The 25,071-nt window shown below is 34.1% G+C and overlaps 4 protein-coding genes across 4 annotated transcripts; 2 read left to right on the forward strand and 2 right to left on the reverse strand.

Annotated features, from left to right (window-relative positions):
• The first annotated feature begins 59 nt into the window (after nucleotides 1-59).
• LOC130973176 (tRNA (guanine(26)-N(2))-dimethyltransferase 2-like) lies at nucleotides 60-4,964 on the forward strand. The gene is made up of 12 exons (XM_057897615.1): nucleotides 60-239; nucleotides 642-983; nucleotides 1,139-1,226; nucleotides 1,480-1,601; nucleotides 1,821-1,960; nucleotides 2,049-2,121; nucleotides 2,754-2,842; nucleotides 2,983-3,088; nucleotides 3,547-3,759; nucleotides 3,858-4,052; nucleotides 4,131-4,208; nucleotides 4,321-4,964. The coding sequence occupies exons 1-12, from the start codon at nucleotides 147-149 to the stop codon at nucleotides 4,555-4,557; spliced, it is 1,776 nt and encodes a 591-aa protein (XP_057753598.1). The 5' UTR covers nucleotides 60-146; the 3' UTR covers nucleotides 4,558-4,964.
• A 2,911-nt stretch (nucleotides 4,965-7,875) lies between these two features.
• LOC130975866 (transcriptional activator somA-like) lies at nucleotides 7,876-8,800 on the forward strand. Its single transcript, XM_057900586.1, has 4 exons — nucleotides 7,876-7,992; nucleotides 8,099-8,161; nucleotides 8,258-8,371; nucleotides 8,465-8,800. Exons 1-4 carry the CDS (start codon nucleotides 7,876-7,878, stop codon nucleotides 8,798-8,800), a joined length of 630 nt encoding a protein of 209 aa, XP_057756569.1.
• Nucleotides 8,801-11,117: 2,317 nt separating this feature from the next.
• Nucleotides 11,118-13,345, reverse strand: LOC130976565 (UDP-arabinopyranose mutase 1-like). The gene is made up of 4 exons (XM_057901453.1): nucleotides 13,024-13,345; nucleotides 12,157-12,407; nucleotides 11,821-11,989; nucleotides 11,118-11,661 (listed from the first exon to the last, which is right to left on the reverse strand). Exons 1-4 carry the CDS (start codon nucleotides 13,333-13,335, stop codon nucleotides 11,332-11,334), a joined length of 1,062 nt encoding a protein of 353 aa, XP_057757436.1. The 5' UTR covers nucleotides 13,336-13,345; the 3' UTR covers nucleotides 11,118-11,331.
• Nucleotides 13,346-19,127: 5,782 nt separating this feature from the next.
• Nucleotides 19,128-22,755, reverse strand: LOC130976444 (cytochrome P450 85A). Its single transcript, XM_057901313.1, has 9 exons — nucleotides 22,184-22,755; nucleotides 21,355-21,676; nucleotides 21,105-21,254; nucleotides 20,706-20,954; nucleotides 20,535-20,621; nucleotides 20,314-20,392; nucleotides 19,705-19,811; nucleotides 19,445-19,569; nucleotides 19,128-19,347 (listed from the first exon to the last, which is right to left on the reverse strand). The coding sequence occupies exons 1-9, from the start codon at nucleotides 22,375-22,377 to the stop codon at nucleotides 19,254-19,256; spliced, it is 1,407 nt and encodes a 468-aa protein (XP_057757296.1). The 5' UTR covers nucleotides 22,378-22,755; the 3' UTR covers nucleotides 19,128-19,253.
• Between the last annotated feature and the right edge of the window lie 2,316 nt (nucleotides 22,756-25,071).

Here is a 25,071-nt window from a genome sequence, read left to right on the forward strand (position 1 = left end):
GGGTTTGTAGTGGCCATTTTTCTTTTTCTTTTTCTTTTTCTGTTCCCAGCGTGCATATAAATATAGACACGATTGAGTTGCAGTTTCAGAAGCTCTAACTCTCAGAAAAACCGCTACAGTGTGTTGCTCTTCTTATTCTCTCAGCAATGGCCGATCTCAGTGAATTCAAGATCGTAAAGGAAGGAGAAGCTGAGATTCTCATGCACAAACAGAATGAAGTTTTCTATAACAAAGCCCAGGTCCCAAAAATCTCTCCTTTCTTCTTCTTTGATGCTTCTCCAGGTTCAAAGTTTCATGCTTGTGATGAATTTGCTCTGGGATTTGGATACGTTTCTGGGTTGGAGCTTAGGTGTTTGTAGAAATTACCAATAGAAAATGGTTATAGAGCAGAGAAAAATCAAATTTCGGAACTTGGGTAGTTGAGTATTACTGGCAAATGGCAAAGTTGCGTTATTTTGTGGTTATGGATTGTTTAATGTTTGTTTATTGGTGTCACAGTTCATTGCATGTCATCTGAATTTATCAAGTTTGAATTTTATCTATTTTTTGTGCATTTTTATGTGCTTGATTTTTGTTAGAGTGTGTTGGTGACTTGGTGGTGATTGGTAAACGCTACTTATCATTCTTATTTATCATATTAGGTTAATAACAGGGATATGTCAATTGCTGTTTTGAGAACTTTTATATCCAAACGTAAGGAAGAACATGAAGCAAATTTGCCCAAGAAAGCTAAAAGAGCTCCAAAAGTATCTGAAAGTGACGCTTCTGAACCTGCCAAGGAGGATGTCCCTCATGCATCTCCACCTGAAGATTGTAGAGATAATGGCGAATGTGAAGATGGGAATGGAATGGCTCTTGATGAACCGTGCAACACAGGAGAGGAGCAAGTCAAGAGCTCTGAAGAATGCAACGGAGCAGGGGAGTCAATGAGTAATGCAGATGGAAAAGTTCAGAGGGAACTGAAGCCACCAAGAGTTCTAGAGGTTATAGATTGTTTTTTAAGTTTGTGTTCCATTTACATAATTCATTTGGTACAGGCATCATCATTTGCCATTGTACATTTAATAGCTATTGGATAATTTCCTCTTCAATGCATTATGGAACTCATGCGTTGTGTTTAATGCGTTTATATATTCAGGCATTGTCTGCTTCTGGATTAAGGGCCCTTAGGTATGCTCGTGAAGTGGAAGGAATTGGTCAGGTGGTTGCTCTGGACAACGATCAAGGTGATTCAAGGATTTTGCGTTATAGAAAAGAATTGAAGTCTTAGAATATTCTCTACCAAATTTGTTTTATTTATCGAAAACATGAAAGATCTAGCTTTCTGTGTTGACAGTGCATATATTGTTAGTTTGTCACTTTTGACTTTTTCTGATCTAAACAATTTATTATATTGCCCTTTCCTTTAAGCGATTACTTATTTGTATGCATCATTAAGCTTATGCTGTTGACAACTAAGTCCGAATTTTGCTTGAGCAGCTTCTGTTGACGCTTGCAGAAGGAACATCAAATTCAATGGTTCAGTAGCTTGTTCAAAAGTTGAGTCTCATCTCGCTGATGCTCGTGTATATATGCTAACCCACCCCAAAGAATTCGACGTGGTGAGTAGATGATGTTGTTACATGCCTGGGTTGACCTTTAGACACAAGGAGAAGACTTTTAATTGGTGACCCTCAATACTGATCCAGATCACCAGTTGTGATTATTAAGAAATTCATGCATGATCTGCTATTCTGTCCTATGCAAGTCATTTTTTATATCCTTTATTACTTTAACTATTTTTCATGGGGTTGATGTGTATTTTTCTTTTTTTGTTCCAGGTTGATCTTGATCCTTATGGTTCACCTTCCGTGTTCCTGGATTCAGCAGTTCAATCTGTTGCTGATGGAGGTATGCTGATGTGTACAGCAACAGATATGGCAGTGCTCTGTGGGGGAAATGGGGAGGTCTGCTATTCGAAGTAATGTTAATACTTTTATTTGTTGTGATCTTTATTCAACAATAACTTGAGTTGTGGACTGACTTCTTAAAAATGCTATTCATACCAGATACGGTTCGTATCCGCTGAGAGGAAAATATTGCCATGAAATGGCTTTGAGAATCCTTCTCGCTTCCATTGAGGTATGTCTATAATTTATTGTTTAAGTAATAAGGAATTGAGAGGTGGCTTGATAAAAACTAGTTGAATTTGCGAAATGTAAGATAATAATTATGCTATTCTTTTGCCTTCACTCTTTGAAAAATTCGTGGAAAGTACCAGTACCTCTTTATTAATAAAATTTTATCCGTTCCCCAAACAAAAGAGGAAAAAAAAAAGAACAAAAAAAAGAGATCACTTGGATAGGAATTTTAACATTCATGGAAGGTTCGAGGCAGTAACCGACGATTGCTTGCAACACATACGGGTTATACATCATGGAACTTCTGAGGATTAATTATTGTTGTTAGTTATATCAAATTATGGTTTGCTATATATAAAATGAACAGAATAGTTTCCTTTCCTTGTTTCCTTGACTGATGCCCTTAGGAACTTGTTAATAAAACTGAAATTCGTACAGTAACTTAATAGTTTGTTTATGTTAATTGGGTGTTGTTTTGCTTTAATTTAGAGGCCTAGATGTTTTGTTGCCAAGCATACAGCATTAACCAACTAAATAGATTAGCATAATGTGTTGGATTTTATAGCAACTAAATATCTGTAAATTTGTTTATGTAGTATCTGCATATGATCCTTTTCTCTCCATTTTATGCAGAGCCATGCTAATCGTTACAAGAGATACATTGTTCCTGTGCTATCTGTACAGATAGACTTCTATGTTCGCGTTTTTGTTCGCATATATACGTAAATCCTTCTACAACTTTTTTTTCCCGCTATAATTGTACTGAAAACTTTCTGGAGCCATTTAGAAGTGATGATTTTACAAGTATAACAGTTCTTCACTGTCTTTGCTGCCTACTGAAACATGAAATTATTGGCTGCAGTTCTGCAAGTGCAATGAAAAACACTCCCCTGAAGCTTTCATATGTTTATCAGTGCACTGGCTGTGATTCTTTCCACCTACAGCCCATTGGGAGGACCATTGCCAAGGTATATACATATCATGGTTTGATCCGTTGCTGATACTTCCAAAGCCTTATCAATTAAAAGCATGGCATATGTACCATAGGAAGTACATGTTGCTTGAAAAATGAAATAATTAATCCCGAATCATCACTTCTCTACCGTATCTTTATCAGTGCTGGTCTTTTTGTATGTTAAGTAGACAAGTTCTTCAATGTCTACATGTTTGATCCATCACTCTTTTGTTCTTGAAATGGTTATTGCTGACACCAATAAATATAAGATAACATTCCTAACTGAAAACTATGAAGATGAACCTTATGTTTTCCTGCATTTACATCTATGTTTATCTCATGTCTTAAAGGTGCCAAACCTCTAGTGTAGGGAGATGTCAGATGTGGTTTATGATGAAACGTATTGCTTTACTATGATTATACTTGCAAAATGCAATGATGTTGAGTAGCCCTTTTCCCCTCATTTTTCAGAATAATAGTGTCAGATATCTGCCTGGCTATGGTCCTGTTGTTCCTCAAGAATGCACTTACTGTGGGAAGAAATTCAATATGGGTGGACCTATATGGTCTGCTCCAATCCATGACCAAGAATGGGTGACTTCTATGCTTGCGGACGTGAAATCAATGAAGAGCAGTTATCCTGCTTATGATCGTATATCTGCGCTACTTACTACAATATCGGAGGTTTGTCTTTGCATTGTCTGTTCTTTTCATACCAATATACCATTAACTTATCACATGCATTTTGGTTATGCTGATATTAAACAAATGTGTTATTTCAGGAGTTGCCTGATGTACCCTTGTTTCTAAGTCTGCACAATCTCTGTGCTACACTTAAATGCACTTCTCCATCTGCAGTTATTTTCCGATCTGCCGTGATCAATGCTGGCTACCGCATATCCGGAACACATGTTAATCCACTGGGACTCAAATCAGATGCACCCATGGATGTTATTTGGGATATCATGCGCTGTTGGGTAAGAGTTTATAATGTTTCGTTTCTTTTTCCAACGATAGTCTGTTAGTTACAGTCACTGATTATGTTTCGCGGATAGGTAAAAAATCATCCTGTAAAAGCTCAACCAGCAGATCAAGCAGGAACTGTCATACTTGCAAAGGAACCTGTTCTTCAGGTATATTTTCCATTTCAAGTTTTTCTTCTCATGAAGTTTTTTCCATATAACACATCTATACAAGTTATTTACTGAAGCAGACTCTAAAACCTCTATATTGTTTGCCTTATAGGCTAATTTTGCTAGAGCAGTGGCATCTCTTAGCAAGGCACAAGCTAAGAAGGTTGCACGCTTTCTTCCGAATCCCGAAAAGCATTGGGGTCCTAAAGTTAGGGCAGGTCGTCAAATTACTAGTAAGCATGTTTCTCTGTTGGGGGAAGCTGCAATTAATGGAGTTCTCAACCAGGAAGACAATGAAGAATCTAAAACAAAGAAGCAGAAGGTAGAAGAAAATAACATCACAACCTAGCTCAAAAATGGGGTCCTTTATTGGGCTTCATCTTTGTTTACTAATGGAAGCTCATTTGTTGTCACCAAATTTTGTAGAATTTATAGGCAAAGTGAGAGTACATTAGAGAGGTCTAGAGAGTGGTGTTTTTTATTTATTTATTTTTTCTTTTTCTTTCTTTTTCTGTTTGTTTCACTCTGCATGACTGCATGATATTGAATTAAGTATTGAAAATGGGAAATTGTATTGTAGGGTAATGTTTCTTGAGTTTAATTTTGATGCACTGACAATGTGTTCTTTTGGATAACTATTCACACGGTCAATGTGAAAAGTAATTATTTTTGCTGATGTGGTATCACGTATAAAACTATTTTATACTGAAAGTGCATCAAAATTAAATTCAATGTTTCTTGCAAAATTTCTATTCCTCTTTTTATAAAATATTTTTTCAAATATTAGTTCCTTACAACTTGTAACACACGTCACCTCTCATTTCTCAATTTTTTCTCCAAGTCTTGAACCAAGAACCATAAAAGTTGAAACTTCCAGAGGCATAGAAAGCCAGAAACAGTGAAAAATGTTCCAATGTAACAATAACTTCAATTGCTACTAAAATGGAATAAATGGTTTGGACAGTAGAAAGAAAAGAACAAAGTTTCTGATTGTCAGAAGATAATGTCTATGAATAAAAACCAAAAATCACGGCTCTGAAGGTGCAATGACAACTTCTAATTGTGGACCATTCTCGTAAACTTCCAAGTCCTATCCGGCTACCAATATATCAAGCAAACTTTTTCCTGTACTTGCTTCATTTTTATTCATCAAGTTGACACGTTTTTTTTAACATGTATAAATTCACACTATTTCAATAGTAAAGATTAAAGACATCTTTCGGTTAAGGAACTACAAAATAAAAGTGAGTACAAATAATATAATTAACGTACGACATGTTTATTTAGTCACGTGAACTATAGAAATGTTACTGTTATAAACTCCATGTTATTTTAATTCTAGTGCACAAAAGATATTCTTATCATTGTTCACTCAATTTCCAATTATAACATGGTGAATGTTATGGTGCCTTTGACATTGTGCCTAACTTACCAAAAAAGGCAAATACATAATATTTAATAAATTTTAAATATTTTACTTTTTACTTTAAATATTTTATTTTTTACCTTTAAAAGCAAGTTAGGCAATTTAGGCACCAAAATAAAAGGCACCATAGAATTCACCTTATAACATATGGCTAGGAAGCGGGTAACTCAACAGTTAAAAATTCTGCATTAACATGTGAATATTAGAATAGGTTATAGCAAAGTTGATTAAAAGCCAAGTTCATATGAATATCAATGCTGGTTGATTTTAGAATGATAAATCACAAGAAACATACACATAAGAACGAGTTGAACTTAAAGTAGTTTTTGAAATTATACTCAAGCCTCAAAATGGTAATTGAAGTTAATAGTTATTCAATTTTGTCCTCAAATTTATACTCTGGAACTCATACTAATTCTTAAAGCGCTTTCTATTTATCGAAACATTAAGAGTAAATACCCTTTCCGGCCCCTATCCATTTTGAAATTTGACTACCCGCCCCCTATCGTTTATAAATTATCAAACCGGGCCTTATCCAATTACGCCGTGATACGAATGAGCCCTTGAGTTGGTTTCTCCGTTCAAAGTCGACGGAAAACGCTGAGGTGTAACGTGGGATCCGTGATGTGGCTTTGGATCATCGAAGGTGGATTGCTCTGTAAGCATGTGGACAAATAAGCCCCTGCAGACTCAGCAAAACGACGTCGTTTTGTGTGGCGTCATTTTGCACGTTTTGGGGTGAAATCTCATTCTCCCCCTTGTGCACACCCCAATCACCATACATCACCCTCGTTCCATCCTGAAAATTACGAAGAAACCCTAAGAGACCGAAACGTCTCCCTCCAAGCAAGCTGACAGAGACTTCCAACAGGGAGGGGTTGACGGTGCTGCAGACGAAGGAACTGACGGCGCTACTAAGGTTAGTGTCGCTATCTGAGTGTTGAAGCTTCGTTAGCTTGTGTTGCTCCATTTTTTTTCTGAACTTGGTTACTGTTAATGATGATTTAGAGTAGTGATCACCCCATGCATGTTCTAGAATGTTAGAATGAGGCGTGATGGAAGTTGTTAATTAGTTTTTAATTATTGCACATTGTTGTTCTAACAGATGTCATATGAAATAGTCCCTGTTTTTCATCACGGGGGTTCGTTTGAAAGGGATGAAGATGGTGCATTGGTCTACCGTGATGGAAGTGTTGAGACATTTCCTCCGTTAGACATAGATTATGTTAATTTCAAGGATTTGGAGGAAATGTTCAAGGGTTTGGGGTATACAAGTTACAAACAAATGTATTGGTATGATGGCAGTTCCCTTGATTTAGAGTCTGGGTTGCATGTTCTGAAAGGGGATAAGGAAATCAATGAAATGTGTGATAAAAAGATGGAGAATGTGGAGTCGGATTTGTTGGTTATTTACTTTGAGCATGATGTTAGTCAACCAGTATATGGCCCTGATGTTGTTGAGGTAGATTCACCTTCTTCCAATGACGGATATGAAACAACCGAAGATGAACCCTACATACCCCCTCCAACTGGATTAGAATCTGATATTAGTAGTAGTGATGAGGAAGTAAATGTACAGAGGAAGAGTATGAGGAAGAAGCAGCCTAGTGTGAGGATGAAAGAGGCAATGGATGATGGACAAAAGGGTGCTAGGAAGAAGAGTTGTGTTAGAAAACAGACACCTAAGAAGAAGAAGAATGTGCCAGCTGGTATTTTTGGTGATAAGGAAATGTCTCCTAGGACTAAGAAGAAGAAGGCTAAGAGGTATGTTGGAAGAAAAAGAAAACATGTTCTATCCCAACAAGAAACAGATAATGAGCCAAACAGTGGGCCTAGTGGAGATCAAGGTAATGGGCCAGGTGATGTTGACCCAAATGGTGAGGCAAGGGATAAGCCCAATTCAGATCCAGTGGCTGAGGAGTTGGACTCAGACCTGAAAAAGCCATATGAATATGAGTCTGAGGCATTTAACTCCCCAATTTCTGACTCAGATGAGGAGCATAAGGCAAGATATCCTGATTTTAATGAGGATGCAGAGTATGGTGAGGTTCAGTTTCAGGTTGGACAACACTTTGAGACCATGGCAATGTTCAAGCAAGCACTTAAGGATTACTTTGTATATGAGGGAAAAGAAGGGCTGTTGATGTCGAGGCTGAGTCATAAATGCAGCAGCAAGGTCATAAGGTGAGGAAGTCATTCCAAGTCACGTGCAGCAAATGTGGGCAAAAGGGACACTACCACATGACTTGCAAAGGAGCTCCTGCAAATCCGAATTGGCAGCCAAAACGAAAGAAGGCAAAGCAACAACAACCTGAAAACCAATCATCACAGCCACCTCCAGATCAGCAGGAAGCACAGGTAAGAGGCCTGCTTCATATTTTTCTTTCCCATTGTAGTAGTTTTTATTTCCTCTATTCAATTGAAAGGTACAGTAGTTGAGACTGTGATTTTTTTATTTGCATAGGCCGGGGAAGGAGTTGGAAGCAATGTTCCCCAAAATGTTACTGCCCCATATATTGATCCAGTGGTAACTTTTTGTCTGAACTTAATGTTTCCCTTAGATTAAGCATTTTTTTGTTCTATCATGGCTGTGCTTTCTTTGTTTCTCATATGTCTTTCACAGGGTAAAGCAAAAAGGCAAAAGAAAAAAGCCCCTAGGACCTCTAACACTCATTCAGTCCAACAAGAGACAAGGGTTGACACTCAATCTTCACACCCTGCCCAACCACCACTAGAGGTAATGTTACCTTACATATTCATGCTCTTTAACTATAAAATTAATTGGCCCAACTGCATTTACAATAAACTGAGTTGTTTTTCTGTTTTTTAGGGTGTGGACTCCAATACTGAGCCCTCATACCCTGCTACCCCAACTGCACTACCCGAGGTGCCAAATTTCAGGCCCAAGCAACCTATAACTAGACCTCCAGGACCTACAGCGCACCACTCTCAACAGCAGGCCACAGCCCCAACAGTTCAGCCACCTCTACAGCAAGCAACAACCCCAAACTCACAACCATCAACTCAGCAACAACTACCATGTCAAGGAGCAACTGACTCAGGGACTGCCACAACTCCCTTCATGTTTATCCCCACACCAGGCCTAAATGCACCCCACAAATTCAAGCCAACATATGGGTTTAGGCCACCAAGGATCCAGAAATGACATAATCCTAGTGTTAGTTATGAATATTTTGGTGTATAGGAGTTTTGGTGGTCAAGTTTTTTGGTGTAAACTTTTTTGGTTGTCAAGTTATCTGGTGTAAACTTTTTTGGTTGTCAAGTTATTAGAAGTAATACACTGAACACTGTGGAACATGTTCTCTGTTTTGTGAAGACAGACCTTTGATGATGAATTTGGCTCACTATGTAAATGCCTTTGTGCTTAGCAGTATGAATATGAACATTATGCTTTTACCTTATACAGAATTGTGCACAGTTATCTAATGTTCAGTCTTTACATTACAACAAAGAAAAATTCACATCCATTTCATTTGGAATCTACAATTACATAGCAGATTAACACAAATCTCAACAGATATCAATGCATCACTTGAAGCAACACAATATACCCTAAAACACAACAAACACAACTGCTGTTAACACAATTAACATTGCCAGCATAACAAACACACTATGCCTATTACTACATTTTTTTGATTTTGCTTCATATTCATCTTCAATGTTGAATTCCAATTGCTCCAACCTTTTCTCCATCAACATCAGTCTTCCTTGAATGTCATTGTCATCTTCATTGCCAGAACGTTTAGCAATCACCTCGTCCAGCCAAACAAAAAAGTTGCAGTGACGTTGCTCCATCTGCAATTGCCATTATAGTGAATACAACTTGTTAGACAAGTGGGAAGTTGATTACATAAACTGAAGATGGGTGCACACTTACGCCATAGTTGGAACAACCCAGGAAAATTCTGTCTGGGTTCTTCGCTGTCCCAGACTGTTGCAGAACTGCATAGGTGCCACACTTGCATTTAGGGTGCTGGAACTTGGCCTTCTTGCCCTCACTTGCATTGCTACTCGAACCCATTAAATTCTTCCTCCAGACACGGCGTGTGTTACAGGTTGAAGACTGCTCACAATCGCTCATCCTTCAGTCACTAGTGTTAGGGTTCAGGAATGGGGAGACTGAGATTTCACCCTAAACGACCAAAGAGACTTCCTTTTAAAACGACGTCACTTTGCTGAGTCTGCAGGGGCTTATTTGTCCACATGCTTACAGAGCAATCCACGTTTCATGATCCAAAGCCACGTCACGGATAGCACGTTACACCTCAGCGTTTTCCGTGAACTTTGATCGGAGAAACCAACTCAAGGGCTCATTGGTATCACGGCGTAAATGGATAAGGCCCGGTTTGATAATTCATAAACGATAGGGGGCGGGTGGTCAAAATTCAAAATGGACAGGGGCCGGAAAGGGTATTTACTCAAACATTAAAAACAACGTCATTTTGTATTTATTAAAAAAGAAAAAACACACTTCCCTTTCCTTTCCAAGTATCCTTCCCCAACCTGAGGCCCTTTCCCTTTTTCTTTCTCTTCTCTTTTTTTAATCAGAGGATCTTCCCCTTCCTCTTTCCCTTCTCCTTTCCCAACCTGAGGCTCTCGCCTTTTTCCTTTCCCTCCTCCTTTTTCAACCTGAGGTCTCTACCACCGCCTCTCGCCAGCTTCCCTTCACAACACTATGTTGGTCGCCCCCTTCCCAACTTAGTCTTTCCTCTCTCCCCTTTCTCTTGTATGATTTTTTTTTTCAATTTTTTTTTATTGTAATGAATTTTATTCTGTCACTGGTTGCATAAAATTTTAAACTTAATAAATAAATTTTGTGGTTTAAATAAAAGATGACTTTGAATTGAATTTGTTAAAATAGTTTGATTAGTAATGAGAATGTTTAATTAGTCATCTATAGAAATTAATGATTGGTTGTATATAAAAAAGAAACAAAATAACGTAATCGAGGAATTAATTTTAGGATAAGAAAGACAAGGAGAGAGAGAAGATACAAGAGAAGAGGGAAAGTCAGAGAGAGAGATAGAGAGGAGACAAGAATGTAACAAACTAGGTTGGAGAAGGGGGTTGTGCGGCACGGTGCCGTAACGGAGGCCAGCGAGAAGCGGCAACAAAAAGAAAGGAAAAGAGAAGGGGAAGGGACTCGGATTTCGGAAAGGAGAAGGGGATGCTTGAGTTTTTTTTTTTTTAATATAAAACGACATTGTTTCAATGTTCTGATGAACGGAAAGTGCATTAGGGGCTAATATGAGTCCTGGAGTGCAAGTTCTAAGAATAAAATTGAGTAACTATTCACTTTAAAAATCACTTTAAAATTCAAGTGCAATTTTAAAATTTATTTGAGACTTAACTCACATAAGAACAGAGGAATTTTCTTTTACACTGAAATGAAAACTTCATTCTACTATTGATCTGTAATCATTAGTAACTAACAACAAAACATAGTACAAATACATGAATATCCTTCCTATAACAATTTATTTCGCATGAAACTCAATGTTCTACCCCATCAGACAAAAAATCAAAACAAAGCAATGCCCTATGATTCTAACACTCTTGTACTTTATTGTATCTAAAACTCAAGGAAGGAAGTTACTAAATCAAATTACACCTACCAATGCTTCAACTTGAACATAACAACATAAATTACACCAACATACATATATAACTGCATCATGCTTTGCCATTGGCATTTGATTTTGCAGGGGGGTTAAGATCGTCCCAAGCTTCAATCCAAGTGACCATGGCTTCAGCGAGCTTGTCAAAGTAAGGATCAACTTTCGAGAGTTTATCCTTGACTAGCTTTGCTAGCTCAACATAACACTTCTGAACAGTGGTGGCTTCTTTTGAAAGAACTACATCCTGGAAGAATGGGATAATGTCTTCTTGCCAGAATATTCCTTTGTACTCTTTCCTAAGGTTTACAAATGGATTACTTGCCTTGCTGTGATATATATAGGGCAGACCAGTCTTGATTCCTAATCCCAAGTGATCACATATTACCTGAAACAATCATATCATGTTAGTAATTAGGCTCAAAATCATATTAGTAACTTTAGAAGATGTTTAATTAGTATCTATATACACGTATGCACACATAAATCATTTTTTACAAAAGTTTAACTTTACAGGAGAAAATACATGAATGATTATATATCTAACCTTGCAGCACCAGCCAGCCCACATGTCGTCATAGCGTCCTATTGGCTGGCCATCACCCATGAGACCAAAGTACATTGCTGGTCCAATAAGGTCACGGTCAAATGCCAAGTTCATTCCACACATTGGAAACAATGTCCCTTTTGGAATTGTCATAATAGCATCCACATATCTTAACCACAATCACAACACTCACACTTCAGAAATCATAGTAAGAAATTAACACAAGAAGGTGTGCGATTCTCAGAATTGTCTTGGAATTATATAAAACATTCTGCGAATTGCACACCTTCTTGTGAAAGTGAAAGTACTATTAGACTATTAGTACTACATACTAACCTAGTGTTCCTCTCAAGAGGCTTCACAAGCTGAGTTGGTGCATCATAGTCTGGGATGTTAAGCCAAAGTCCATGAGAAACAGCAGTAGGAACTCCTTCTCGAAGACTGAAAGGGTAGCCGCGAACGAAATCTGCACCTTCTCTGTAAGGCTCATACAGAGTGTTGAAGAAGTAAGGTGTTGATGGACAGAGAAGGTTCTGTATATGCTGTGCAAGTGCATTAATCTTTGCTCCACTTGGATCAGTTGCAACCTTAGGATACCAAAGATTGATGAATACACATAGAACAAAACCAATGTGAACACTGAACAGCAGATGTTTCAATCTTAAATTATGTTACTGTTTGTTTATTTATTTACACTGGTTAAGGGGATAGAGTAGTGAAAGTGTGAAACACATAAATGACAAGGATAACAATAATAATATAAGAATAACATTGTAGATAGACAAATTAAACTTGTCATTACACAACCAATGTCAGAGTTTCAAATCACATGTTACATAGGAACAAAACAGCATACTGTTTCTAACAGCCTGTAAAATCCATAACAAGATATAATAATATTCTAACAAGATCTATAATTGATGAAAACTCAGGTGAAGTTGATAATTGAGAACAGTTAGATAATTTGACTGATTTGACTAAATTTTCATCTAACGATTCTCAATTATCAACTTCACGTGAAGTCGAATGCACGTGAGTTTTCACCTCTACAAAGTTTAGAAGATATCTTCTAATTAGTTAGTATTACACAAACCATATAGTTCCATACTCTCTTCCTATAATGTTAGACAGTTCAGTTAAATATATCAAATTATGCAACGATTCTATCTTTGATGATGATATTGATGATGAAGTAGTACTTACAAAGCAATCATCATCAATGGTGTAGATATACTTCTTCTTGGAGACCATGTAACCGAAGCAACGACAAGCAGAATCCTTGAAGGAGATGCAAGAAGCCTTGGGACCCAAGATTCTGTTAATGTCATTGCGGTTATAGAGCTCATAGTCGAATCCATCAGGTACCTTAATGGTCTTTGAAGGGTCACCATCTTGAACGATGATGAGATGGTATGGCTGGAAGAACGGCCTCCACATCTCCAGGAAGTCGAGGTTCCTTATGGTTGGAATCACTATGTCAAGTTCATCCTTCAATAACACTCTTGCACTTGTCATTATATATATTATTCACAACTTTCAAAGACAAGAGAGATGAATGAAGAAGCTTGAAGATCAGAATGTGCATATATATATAGAGAGAGAGAGAGAGGGTGTGTGGCACGTGATGGAGAGTGCGGTGTTTTCGGGCACGAGATTAAAGAAACGTGTCTGAATTTTTACGGTAACTCAAATAAACAAAGACTGCTTCAACTTCAAATCCTTGGTGTTAATTCTTTTCTAACATAAAAAGTATCTTTCGCTTCATGCGACTTGGTCATCAAACTGGTAGTTACAAAATGAACCAACTCATATGAAAGTCATTTATCTTAAACTCGATCGTTGCATTGCCATTTTCTTTTCAATTCAATGTGCACTACTGTATAACTAGGGTTAAGTGCTTAATTGCTTAAGTCAAGCCATAAAACGCTCCAAATTAAATAGGGTTTAGCCTCACACGTGGCACAATTTTGTACGCTGAATCTGTGGGATGCATTAGAAATTTAGGAAAGAGAGAGAAATTTTTTAAAAATAATATTAGAAAGACAAAAAAAATGTTTTATTTAATATTTATTTATTATAGAATATATTAAATAAAGTTAAAAATAATAAATTTTGATAATTTTTTATTAATATTTTTTATTATCAAATATTTTTATTTTGTAAAGTTGACTATATATATAAAAGTATTGAAAAGAAAACTGAAAATTGAAAAGGCATAAATAGAAATATCTTACACAAGTTCGCATATTTCTGCTGGTGTCTATTTGTATTTCTTTTTATTTCTTGCGATATTTTTTAGTCTAATTTAAAAAAATTTTATTGGGTAATATATAAATTATTATATTTAGTTATTTACAAAGCAGATCAAATTTTTAAGCTCTTAGTACTTTTTTAAGCGAATAACTGAACTAATTACTCTACTCTTGTTATGTCGGATCCGTTGTATTTTAACTATTAGAATGTTAATGTTTTCACTTATTAGTATAATAATTCTCTTAAAAAGTTAGGCACATCATGATCATATCATATTAGTAGAATATCATGATAAAAGTACTTGAGGTTAATTAAGGAACAATTCTTCGGCCAATTTAATTAATTAGCCTCACCTCTTTGCCCAACTTGTACAAAAACCCTAAATCTATATATGTACATACACCCTAGAAGGGATCCAAATCAAGCAAAGTAATTGTACATATACGATACATGCATACATATATTGGTAACATGAAAAGGATGCGTATATTTAAAGATGACTATTTAAGTCGACGAGCAATAAAATAATAATTTTGGAAAATTAGATATGTAGTCACAAATGCACGTTGTTGTCGCTACTTTTAATTCTTAAATTAGTTTAATGAATTCCATGCATTAATATTCCTTATATGAATTGCTTGAGATCCAACTAAGGATGGTTCATATGTAACCAAAACCATACCAATGCTAATTAAAACCATGGATGCATAAAGAATGAAATCTAAAGTAGCTTGTAAAAAAATTAAAGTAAGCAAGAATGAATCTATGGGCATTGATTGTTGTTGAATGTATTGACCAAGTGCCAGAGAGCACATGCACACTTATGAGCTAGTTACCTATCCTAAACTACATTATTGAATATGTAAAATAATGTAATTTTGATATTTATAAAATATGATTATTTATGTATATATTTTTATTTATTAATTTAAATTTTTTAATTAAATAGTTTCATGTGAGTTCTTAACACTCCAACTTGCCTTCCATATATCTTTGATAACGTTAGCTAAACTTCACATTTGACAAAAGTTGGTAGAGTTAATCGCATTTGCATGAGCATGAGAAGATACAAGAAAGCAAACAATGTTATTAAAGTCATGGGTTAGGCAACTCCACTTTAACGTTTCTTAGCTTCTGAGTTTTTTTTTTTTTTTTTGGTATTCACACTGGCTAATAGTTTATTGCATGTATAAAATGGAATTCAAACTTTCAATACTTGTTTGAGCAAACAAGTGAGCTGACCACTCGATCAAATTAAATTGGTTAGCTTCTATGAGTTAATTGGCCACTAATAACCACTCATCACCCAACCTATTTTGGTTTCAATCCATAAGCTTCATTTGTTGTACAATAAAGTCCAAGTTTCAAATACTAACTTACCTAGGATCCAGAATGGAATCCACTTCAGGAGAAACAAAAATATTATTTACATACTTAAATGACTAATCAATCATTGTATATTTGTATATAAATATATGTATAATTTAATTTATTTTTTAATATATATTTTATATTTTAACATATATTATATTTTGATATCTGATTTTAGTATACACCTAAGGATAATTAGTAACTAAGAGAAGGAAGAGTTGAATCTTAGTTTCTTTTTTTGCATAATATTACTTTTACTTTTTTAACAAACTTCAATAAATATTTTTACTTTTGTCTCGTTACAAAGTTGAGAGACATTTTTGTTTTGTTTCATAACCAGTTGAGGACATTTTTCATTTTGTCTCATGAGAACCAGAAACAAAAAAGAAGCAGAGAAGAATAATTAACACCAGATATATCATGATTCAGCTACTAGGTGCAATGTAACCTACATCTAGTCTCCATCACAATAATGATGAAATTTTACTATCTCTTTCAATATTACAAACACCAACTCTTCCTTAAGATCTATCCAATCCTATCTAGGACAAATCCAGATTCTAACCCCAATTTGAACTTGACTTGGACTCAAGCCAAGCTTTTAACAGCAAAATACTAACCCAACTTGTAAAGGAATCCCCACAGGATCATGACACACAACAGAAAGATGTACAAAAAAAATTCTGAGACATCGATGGTTTTTTCTCTAATATTGCTCACTGTCTTTTACCTCTCACTGACTTTTTCTTACAAATCTCATTATGTTTGCATTTTACCATTAGACTCAGACAAACAATACTAACAAAAAGAAAACAAAATGAACACCATTGAAGGAGAAGAACTCAAGAAACTCGGGTAGCTATGAGAACTCTATGCTTTTTCACTTTCTCTCCTTGATATCAACCCTTAGCTGTTCACCCTTAATATAGAAAAGGAAGTTTAATTTCCAAAGTTGAAACCTGTTCAACTAACCCAGCAACTTCTTCTCCAATCTTAGAGCAGCAGCGGTTCGAACAGAGAGGAGAAAGAGGGAATCTGAACCTACTTACATGTACCTTTTTCATCCTTTTTCATACATCTTCTTCAATCTTGGCCATTGATATATTGACTTTGGCCTCAAGATCTGATTCTGATCAGCGTTGATGAACATTTGACTCAGGACAGCTTCATAATTTCTATTTTTGCTGCTTCCTTCTTGAGACTCAAAGGCTATATTCTTCTTGGTAGAATAAAAACGAAAATAAACCTTTTACCAAGATAAATTTGTTTCTTGACTAAGGTCGATCTTTTCCTTTCTTGAAAACAAATTTTTGAGCCTTTCTTCAAATCTTTTCTTCTATGATAAAAATCTTTCTTAGCCTTTTTTCATATGCTTTTCATCTATGACTTCTAATTTTTTTTTTCTTCTTCTTTCAATTAAAGATGTGACGAAAGTAAAAGAGATGAGAGAGAAGAGAGAGAAAACAAATTTTCGACGAAAGCTTTCAATACAAATTAAATTGAATTAAATTGGGAGTTTCGGTTACTAAAGAAGTAATTAATTGAAATGGAATTTGAGTTCCAATAACCAAGGAAGTAGGTAACTGAAAAGAACTTTGGTTCTATACTAGTTGGACTTGGTTTCTTTCTTTGCTTCCTCATACATGGCTTTTAGACTTGTCTTTTCTTTCTTTACTTCAAAGTTCAATCACCAACATTTGAATTAATTTTGCTAAGACTGAATTTGTTCAATGATCAAATTGGACTTATGTAACTTTGGCCCAATAGAAAACTAATTTTCTATTTTGCATATCAACAAAAACATCAAACAAATTATTAGAAGCAATTTGAACACTTAATAATATTTTAATAATATTTTTATTTATATTTTAATAATATTTGATCATCATTTCAATTTTCCAAACTTAACAACGCTTATTATGATTAAAGTTGAAAATGGGTCCATCTAATGCATTACTTATTGCTGGCCAATGAGTTGCTGCATGCATAAGATGGGGTTCGAATCCCCGACACTTGCTTAAGCGGATAAGTAAGCTGACCACTCAACCAACTCAAATTAGTTTATACCATAAAGACTATAATAAATAGACTTTATAATTAAATATTGTTCATATCCTGACCCAACAGATAAGGCCAGATCCAATATCTTAAAAGGCCCACCAATAAAGGGAGACTTCATGATAAGTCCGACTTCTTTACAATGACGAAAAGGCACAGTTCTACTTGATCTAACAAGTAACTGCCTCGCCTCTTTAAATCTCTTCTACTATCTCTACCTCATCCAGAAGGTAGATCCCAACAAACTCTCAAAATAAAGGGAACGGTTATCTATCAGAAAAGATAGAACTATTCTAATAAAGGTGATTATCTACTCTACTATAAATACATTGGAGTCCCATGTATAACTCACGTTCTAATCTACTAAAAATTTGCTTAAAATCCTTGCTAACTGAAGTATCGGAGTCTCTTGCAGGTACCACCCTCTACCTCCTCACGAGGAACTTGGACAAGTGGCACCTCGGTACCAAAGAGGTCGAACGTTGCTATACTAAGGGATCTGGACCTCACGTCCAAACACAAATCAACGTTTCAGGTAATCCTTAGAACTAATATGATATCATGAAAAGTAAAATAATGCTTTAAAAATATATATAGAAAAATAATATTTAGTCATGTTAACAAAATATTATAAATATATGTGTGATTTTTTTATTATTTTAAATACAATAATAAGTGATTTGTGTACCTTTCTAGTTTTTATCCGTACATATAGATAGTTCTAATTTAAAATTTTAAATATATTTAAACTAATTTAGGTTGGTCGAGTGATCAGTTTAGTCGTTCACTTAAGTGTCGAAAGTTTGAATTTTTTCTTTTATGTATAGTAACTCATTGGTCAATTTCAGACAATTAAATAGAATTTAAATTCACAATAGATTAGTTCCTAATTTATTAAGTATTATGAAAAGTAAAAAAAAAATATATATATCTATACCTAAATTTTACTATATTTTTTTTCTATGACTAAATTTTTCTGTGTTCGTTATTATCTTGGTATCTTTATATAGCCTTAAAATTAGTATTCGAATCATAGAAATAACTATTAATATACGTTAATACGAAATATTTACACATCGAAATACCCTTTTATTTTTCTCCTATATCTATTCCCAAACATGCATATATTTACTTATATCCATAGACCAGAAATTGAGTTATATCCAAACATCACATAGATTGAATTATAATTGAATCTACATTTTTATGGTAACAAATATTATAGAACAAATAAGAGTTTTCTTTTTCTTTTTTCTTTTCTTTTTTTTTTGGACTTGGTGGTATCAAATTTGAATAATTGAATAAATAAAATAAAATAATGTTTCTTTTTGTGTTTTTGGTCAGACAAAATTAGCAGATACCAAGTCTCATGTCATTGACAACTAAGTCCATATTCAGTTTCAGAGCAAGCATGGGCCACGAATTCTCAGCCCAAAGTATTTGGGCTCATGTTAGAGTTTTGGGCTTCGGTCATTTTAACTTGCTATGTAACTCGGTCGCCCAAGTAATAATATTATTCTTAACCCTTTTCAATTGAACTATAAATGCTGCTCATAATAATAGTGTCTTAAATTGAACAAAAATATAGGAGAGAAGATGGTACAAGAACCGAAGAAAGAAAGAAGCTAATTAATTAATTCCATTCATTTTTCCCTCTAATTTGTTAGAACATTATCATACAAAAAACAAAAAAAACAAAAGAAGGCCCTATTATATGCTATTTCTCATTACTATACATAAAACACAAATGCCTAGTTAGTAAAAGATGAGACCCTAATGTGAAGTCCATTTGGTGCCTCAACTCTTGGAAATTTCATTAGTTTATCTCCCCCTACTTCTTCCCACCTGCAATTTGTAACACAACATTAAATACCATATGTCAGAAATTTATTATTATTTAATATATATTCTTCTTAACTTAATAATAATAATAATGACTGACCTGTATCTAGTTACAAAATAATGTAAGAAAGTGGAAATTTCTGCTATTCCCAACTCTTTCCCTGGACACTGCCTAGTGCCTCCTCCAAATATCAAGAAGTGGCTCTGTGACTCTAAGCTATTTCCCTGCATTTATTTTTTTTTTTTTTGCAATTTCTTATTATTAATTACACTGATATGAAATTAAAGCTCTTTATTATTATGCATTAGAAGGAGGAAGAATTGTGCATATTAAAAACAGCAAGTGGTTGTGGTACCAACCAGCCATCTCCATGGATTAAATGTCAGTGGATCTTGATACAGAAACTGGTCATAATTTATCTCTCTTGTATATACATATATTCTCCAACCTTTAGGAATCAAATACCCTGAAACAAACAATGGGAATACTTTATTAAAATAATCCTAATAGCCCAAGTGGTAGTTAGTGGAAAAAAGGTACCTTTTTCTTTATGCAAAATAACAAAACTAGTTACCATAATTACTAGTATGATAAATACAAGTGTATAGTCATTATCCTAGGGGTTACTACTGTAACTCTTTGTTCTTTTTATGGTTACTGTTTTTACATGCTTTATGAATGCTGTAAAAGTGTGGCAGAAAGAAAGAAGCACCAAAAGTCAAAAACAGCTTCTTCTTGAGCCCATCAAAGATAATAGACCTAATCAAGTGGCTGAGGCATGTGGTTCAATGGCAAAAGTATTTGCCTCAATCCAAAGCCACACAAGTTCGAACCCTAGCAGTGGCTAGGTTAGTGTGTGTGAGTGGGTGTGTGAGTGTGTAACCTAGGATTGGGGGTTGTCCAATCCATCGACCAAAAAAAATAAAAATAAAAAAAAATAAAAAAAAAGACAAGAACTCTCATCTCACCATTTAGTTCCATGTCATGAGTTGTTTTTCTCAGAACACCATTGACTATTGTAGCTAATCTCGAGGTCTCAAAAATAACCTGCAAGAAAAAGACAACCTCAAATTTCTGATCAAACAATAATATAATATTTATTGGAAAAACCAACTCAAATAATAATAATAATAATGCTGCTAAAAGAATAATCAAAAGACACAAACTTCTAACTACTTCAATTTCTTACCGCACGAGTGAACCTCATTGACTTAAGATCATTACAATCAATTGGATCCTCAGGCTTCTTTCTCTCTCTTATAGCAAAATGCTCTTTCTGTTTTACAAAAAACAATATAAGTAAATACATAATAAGAGAAAAACAAGAGAATTTTTCTTTGTTTCTTTTTGTTGCACTCACTCTCATTTCTTCAAGAACTTTGGGATGATCATGGAGGTACTTGACTGCCATCATTGATGTAGTTGAAACAGTTTCATAACCAGAATACATGATTGTGATTATCAGATCAATGATCTCTTCATCAGTTAATTTGTATCTGTTTTCTCTTCTACCCATCATCAAGCTTCCAAGCATGTCTTGGTGTGTTTCTTGGGAGACTCTCCTTTCATCTAGCAACTGACTTAGAATGCTAACTATGTTCTTCCTTGCCTGCAACAACACATATTCTATCAATATAACTATGAATCTATGAAAAACTCCATTAACAATATCAGCACAATGCAAATTCATTTCCATAAATCATGGCCTAAGTTTTAATGACAAAAACAAAGCTGATTTAGTGGCTGATTTTTTATGTACCTGTAGTCCGCGGCGATAATTTGTGCCGGGAAGATCAATAGGCAAGGAGAGTGTTCCTAGAACAAGCTTAAAGAACTCTGTCATGAATGGATGAGATATTGAGCTAGATTCCATGCCAGCAATCTGCTTAAGTGATGAGAGAAATGCCATCTGTTCAAGAATCATTTCAAGAGTTAAAAAAATGATTTTGATTGATATATTTGATGACACAGACACATAATAAACAAAACATAGTAACAAACAAACCAACCTCTTTGGTTTTGTCTTGAAGGTTGATGATTCTGTTATCCCAATGACTAAGAAAAGATCTCATGAACTCATCAATCTTAGGCAGATGCTGATCTTTGATCAAAGTAGGGCTAATGATGGATAATAATGCACCTCTCATATACTTGTGAGTGGAGCCATGAACAGCTGCAATATTGCATTTTCCTAAGATATCCAACATTGATTGAGGGTAACCAGGAACAAGCCCTTTTGATTCATTCATCAGAATGTATCTGTTCAGCTCTGGATCCATTGACACTATGGTAGGACACCCAAGTATGTGTGATTTGAAAAAACTACCATACCTGCCATTTTGACCAAAGGGGATAAATAAAGTTACAATCATTAGTAGTATGAGGTAAAAGACCTAAAAGTACATTGATGAACAGTGATTACTTCACACCCCAGTTTAACTAATTTGAGGAAAACATAATTCAGAAAAATGTTACATACACATTCATGATGTGAATGTAATTCCTTTAGGGACATTGAGACTTTAAACTTTAAAGTGTTTCATTTATAATCCTTCTACACTTTCTTCTATTCACACCCTACCCTCCAAGAATAACACAAGAGAAATTAAAGAGAGATCAATGATGCTATTCTCAATGATTTTCATATGAATCTAGGGTGACACAAATCACAGTGGCATGCAGGGGATTCTAATGAAACAGCTTTCAATAACCCAAAAAAATGAAACTTTCTTTTCCCACTTAAGCAAATGAAACAGAGGAATTGTTATTGTTGAAAACATGCACCTAAAAACTATGTTGAAAACAAAGAAGAAGAAAAAAAGACAACATTTTTGTTACCTTGTTCTCTGGTGTTTCATGAAGTTTGGACCTTGCTTAAGAAACTCAGTGGTTTCTCCAAAAAGAGGCCACCCCATTGTCCCTGGTGGCAATCCTTTCCTCCTATACCTCACTTCATTCCACTTCAACAAGAAAACAGAGCAAAAACAGAGCACCAACACCACCCCACCAATGATTCCCAACAACATAGCCATTGGAGAGTTGCTCAAAGAAACTCAGAACCAAAATCCACAAAGAACACGCTTTGAACAGCAACCTCCTGCTTCTGTTGTTGAAGTCACAACAAGTTTTCACATACACTCATATTTATAGCCCCCCTTCTTCCATCATCTCATATCATATCATATAATAATATTAAGAAAAATAAAGAATATAGGAATAATTAATTACTATGTAGCCAAATAAATTGCCACTCTATAAGGTTGTAGCATCCCCTATTGTAGGCATTAGAGGATTTAAATAATGGAATTAATGGAGGGTTTGTAAAAAAGTTGGAAGAAGAGAAAAAAGGAGTTGTGCCTTTTGAAGAGGATTTTCAGGGGACTGAACAACTCAACATAACAGTGTCATTTGAAGTGTACAATGATTTTTTTTATAATTTTTTTTTTTTTGCATATAATGATTAATAAATAAATAAATAAATAACTCAGACACCTATTCCAGGACCCTTTAAGATTATGGAGCAGGAAATGTTTGTTGCTTTTATAGAGAAAAAAAAATAAAAATAAAAATTAAAAGAAAAATGGGGTAGAGGGTCGGTTGGAAAGATTGTGATTGATGATAGTTCAATGTAGATACTGTAACTATTTACTGTCTTCAGTTCTTTTTGTATAAGGTGTTGGGTTTATCTAAGGAAAGTATTTAGGAAAATTGTTCTTTATAAGTACATAATTAATTTATAAAAAATATTATTCATATACTAAAATCAACTACTAATATATTTGTATATAAACTCGTATGTAGTTTAATTTATTTTTATTATATATTTATATTCTAACATATATTTTATACTAGTAACTGACTTTAATAGCTGATTTTAGTGTATACATAGCATAATCTTTAATTTATTATGTCACTTTCATAGGTAAAAAATTAACATATCAATTCATGACATATATATTGTCACTCTCTCATAAAGTATATTACACTGCTAAATAATTTTATGAAGAATTAGTACAATAAAACTATGTTTAAGATTTAAGTTAATTCAACCAACAATAATAAATAAAGTATTTAATTTTTAAAATTTCATTTTAGAAAGAGACTAATACGATGAATTTAGACTTCTTTAATTATATAGTATAATATGAAAAGTACAAAACTAATATGTATCTTTAAAGCTAACAAAGTATTGATTAGATGTCATTATAATGAACTTTTGCATTATGATAATGTAATAGAAAGTATTAAGGAGATAAAATTTTTATTAATTATCTAATACTTTTCTATATCTTATCTATAATTATTTATGATTAAGGTATTAGATTATTTAAAAGAAAAGGGCACATGCACGGCACCCCATTGGACCTTAAAGAAAAGGGTAGTCCTTCACATGTCTGTCAATAAGATCTGGTCATGAATGCAAATTACATTACATTATTAATTACATAATAATTCATTCACTATAAGACACTATTCTCTTTAGGTTACCATGTGAATATATTTGCTTAGACAAACAGATTTGGTTCCCAAATTCTGTTACTAAATACTAACTGCTAGTTTAATTTCAAACCTAGCTAAGTGCCACTATTACTCCTATAGAGAAACTAACCATTCAAATATATTATATTGACTTTTTTGGACTGTTCAATCTTGTGATCTACCACAATCAAGGGTAAATTTCCAATGTAGCTAGATCAGTCTCAATCATGCACATACAAGCATATTAAAAAAAAAAAAAAACATAAATAGAATTCTTATTTTTAATTTTTTTTTCTATACAGTATTTTGAATGTACAACTTTTTCTACCTTTCTTTTAATAATTAGATAGTAATTTATAAAAATTGTTTATTTAACTTATTCTAAAAATTAGTTTAAGAGGTAAAAGTCATCTTTTTTTTTTCAAAGTTTGAAATGAGATTCAAATCTGTAACATCTAGGTGAGTATGAAAACACTATGTTATTTGAGTTATAGCTCATTGACAGAAGATGTTGATATTTTTTTCTTGTTAGCATAATCTTTTCATATTCATCTTAAGAAGTCGTAGGTTCGAGTGTGGCTTAATAACAATTTTTAATTTTACTATGATAATATATGAAAAATTAATGAATTTAACTTACTCTAAAAATTAACTAAAAAAATTGTCTCGTATTTATAAAGACTGAAATTTTTAATTTTAAACCATGTAGGATTTAATATATAATTATTAAGAAAGGAGGGAAGTGTTAACTAATGTACATATATTACTATAATAATATTAACACAACATAGGTTAAGTCTTTCAATCTTATTAATGAATATAATATAAAGTTTCTAATACAATATTATATATTGTTATAATCACAAGAAGTGAACGTGTAACTAATAGTGAGATTAAACATTACGGAATCCTATGAGAGAATAATAATATAAGTAAAGGACATTAGATTTTATTTGTGTCTCAATAATTTTTATTTGTCCAATAAACATGATGAATGGAGAGTTCAGCTTTGTAGAGCGGAAAAGGATAAATACTTAAATTTCTTGCTAATCACATCGGTCGGAATTAATATTGAGATTGACATTTGGATTTTGCCATGATGCCAAATATCATCAACCAACCCAAATGCTTTGCATGATTTTTTCCAAAAAATGATTATACCTTTTTACTTTCCGTCATTGATTACGAAAATTTGCATGCATGGTTGTTAATGATCAGATAGAAGCACATCATGGACATTTTCTCCC

Source organism: Arachis stenosperma, chromosome 4, assembly GCF_014773155.1.
Source record: "Arachis stenosperma cultivar V10309 chromosome 4, arast.V10309.gnm1.PFL2, whole genome shotgun sequence".
Classification (NCBI taxonomy): domain Eukaryota; kingdom Viridiplantae; phylum Streptophyta; class Magnoliopsida; order Fabales; family Fabaceae; genus Arachis; species Arachis stenosperma.

Bases quoted from the DNA above. Each gene is read 5' to 3' on its own strand.
- LOC130973176 (XM_057897615.1), top strand. From the start codon at position 147: ATGGCCGATCTCAGTGAATTCAAGATCGTAAAGGAAGGAGAAGCTGAG. The intron at 240-641 runs GTCCCAAAAATC...TTATCATATTAG, and splicing joins TTTTCTATAACAAAGCCCAG to GTTAATAACAGGGATATGTC. The intron at 2,122-2,753 runs GTATGTCTATAA...CATTTTATGCAG, and splicing joins TCCTTCTCGCTTCCATTGAG to AGCCATGCTAATCGTTACAA.
- LOC130976444 (XM_057901313.1), bottom strand. From the start codon at position 22,377: ATGGCTATGTTGTTGGGAATCATTGGTGGGGTGGTGTTGGTGCTCTGT. The intron at 21,255-21,354 runs GTTGGTTTGTTT...ATTCTTGAACAG, and splicing joins TTCAAGACAAAACCAAAGAG to ATGGCATTTCTCTCATCACT. The intron at 20,955-21,104 runs GTACATAAAAAA...GTGTTGTTGCAG, and splicing joins ATTATCGCCGCGGACTACAG to GCAAGGAAGAACATAGTTAG.
- LOC130975866 (XM_057900586.1), top strand. From the start codon at position 7,876: ATGACTTGCAAAGGAGCTCCTGCAAATCCGAATTGGCAGCCAAAACGA. The intron at 7,993-8,098 runs GTAAGAGGCCTG...TTATTTGCATAG, and splicing joins CAGATCAGCAGGAAGCACAG to GCCGGGGAAGGAGTTGGAAG. The intron at 8,372-8,464 runs GTAATGTTACCT...TCTGTTTTTTAG, and splicing joins CTGCCCAACCACCACTAGAG to GGTGTGGACTCCAATACTGA.
- LOC130976565 (XM_057901453.1), bottom strand. From the start codon at position 13,335: ATGACAAGTGCAAGAGTGTTATTGAAGGATGAACTTGACATAGTGATT. The intron at 12,408-13,023 runs GTAAGTACTACT...TGGTATCCTAAG, and splicing joins CCATTGATGATGATTGCTTT to GTTGCAACTGATCCAAGTGG. The intron at 11,990-12,156 runs GTTAGTATGTAG...ATTGTGGTTAAG, and splicing joins CCTCTTGAGAGGAACACTAG to ATATGTGGATGCTATTATGA.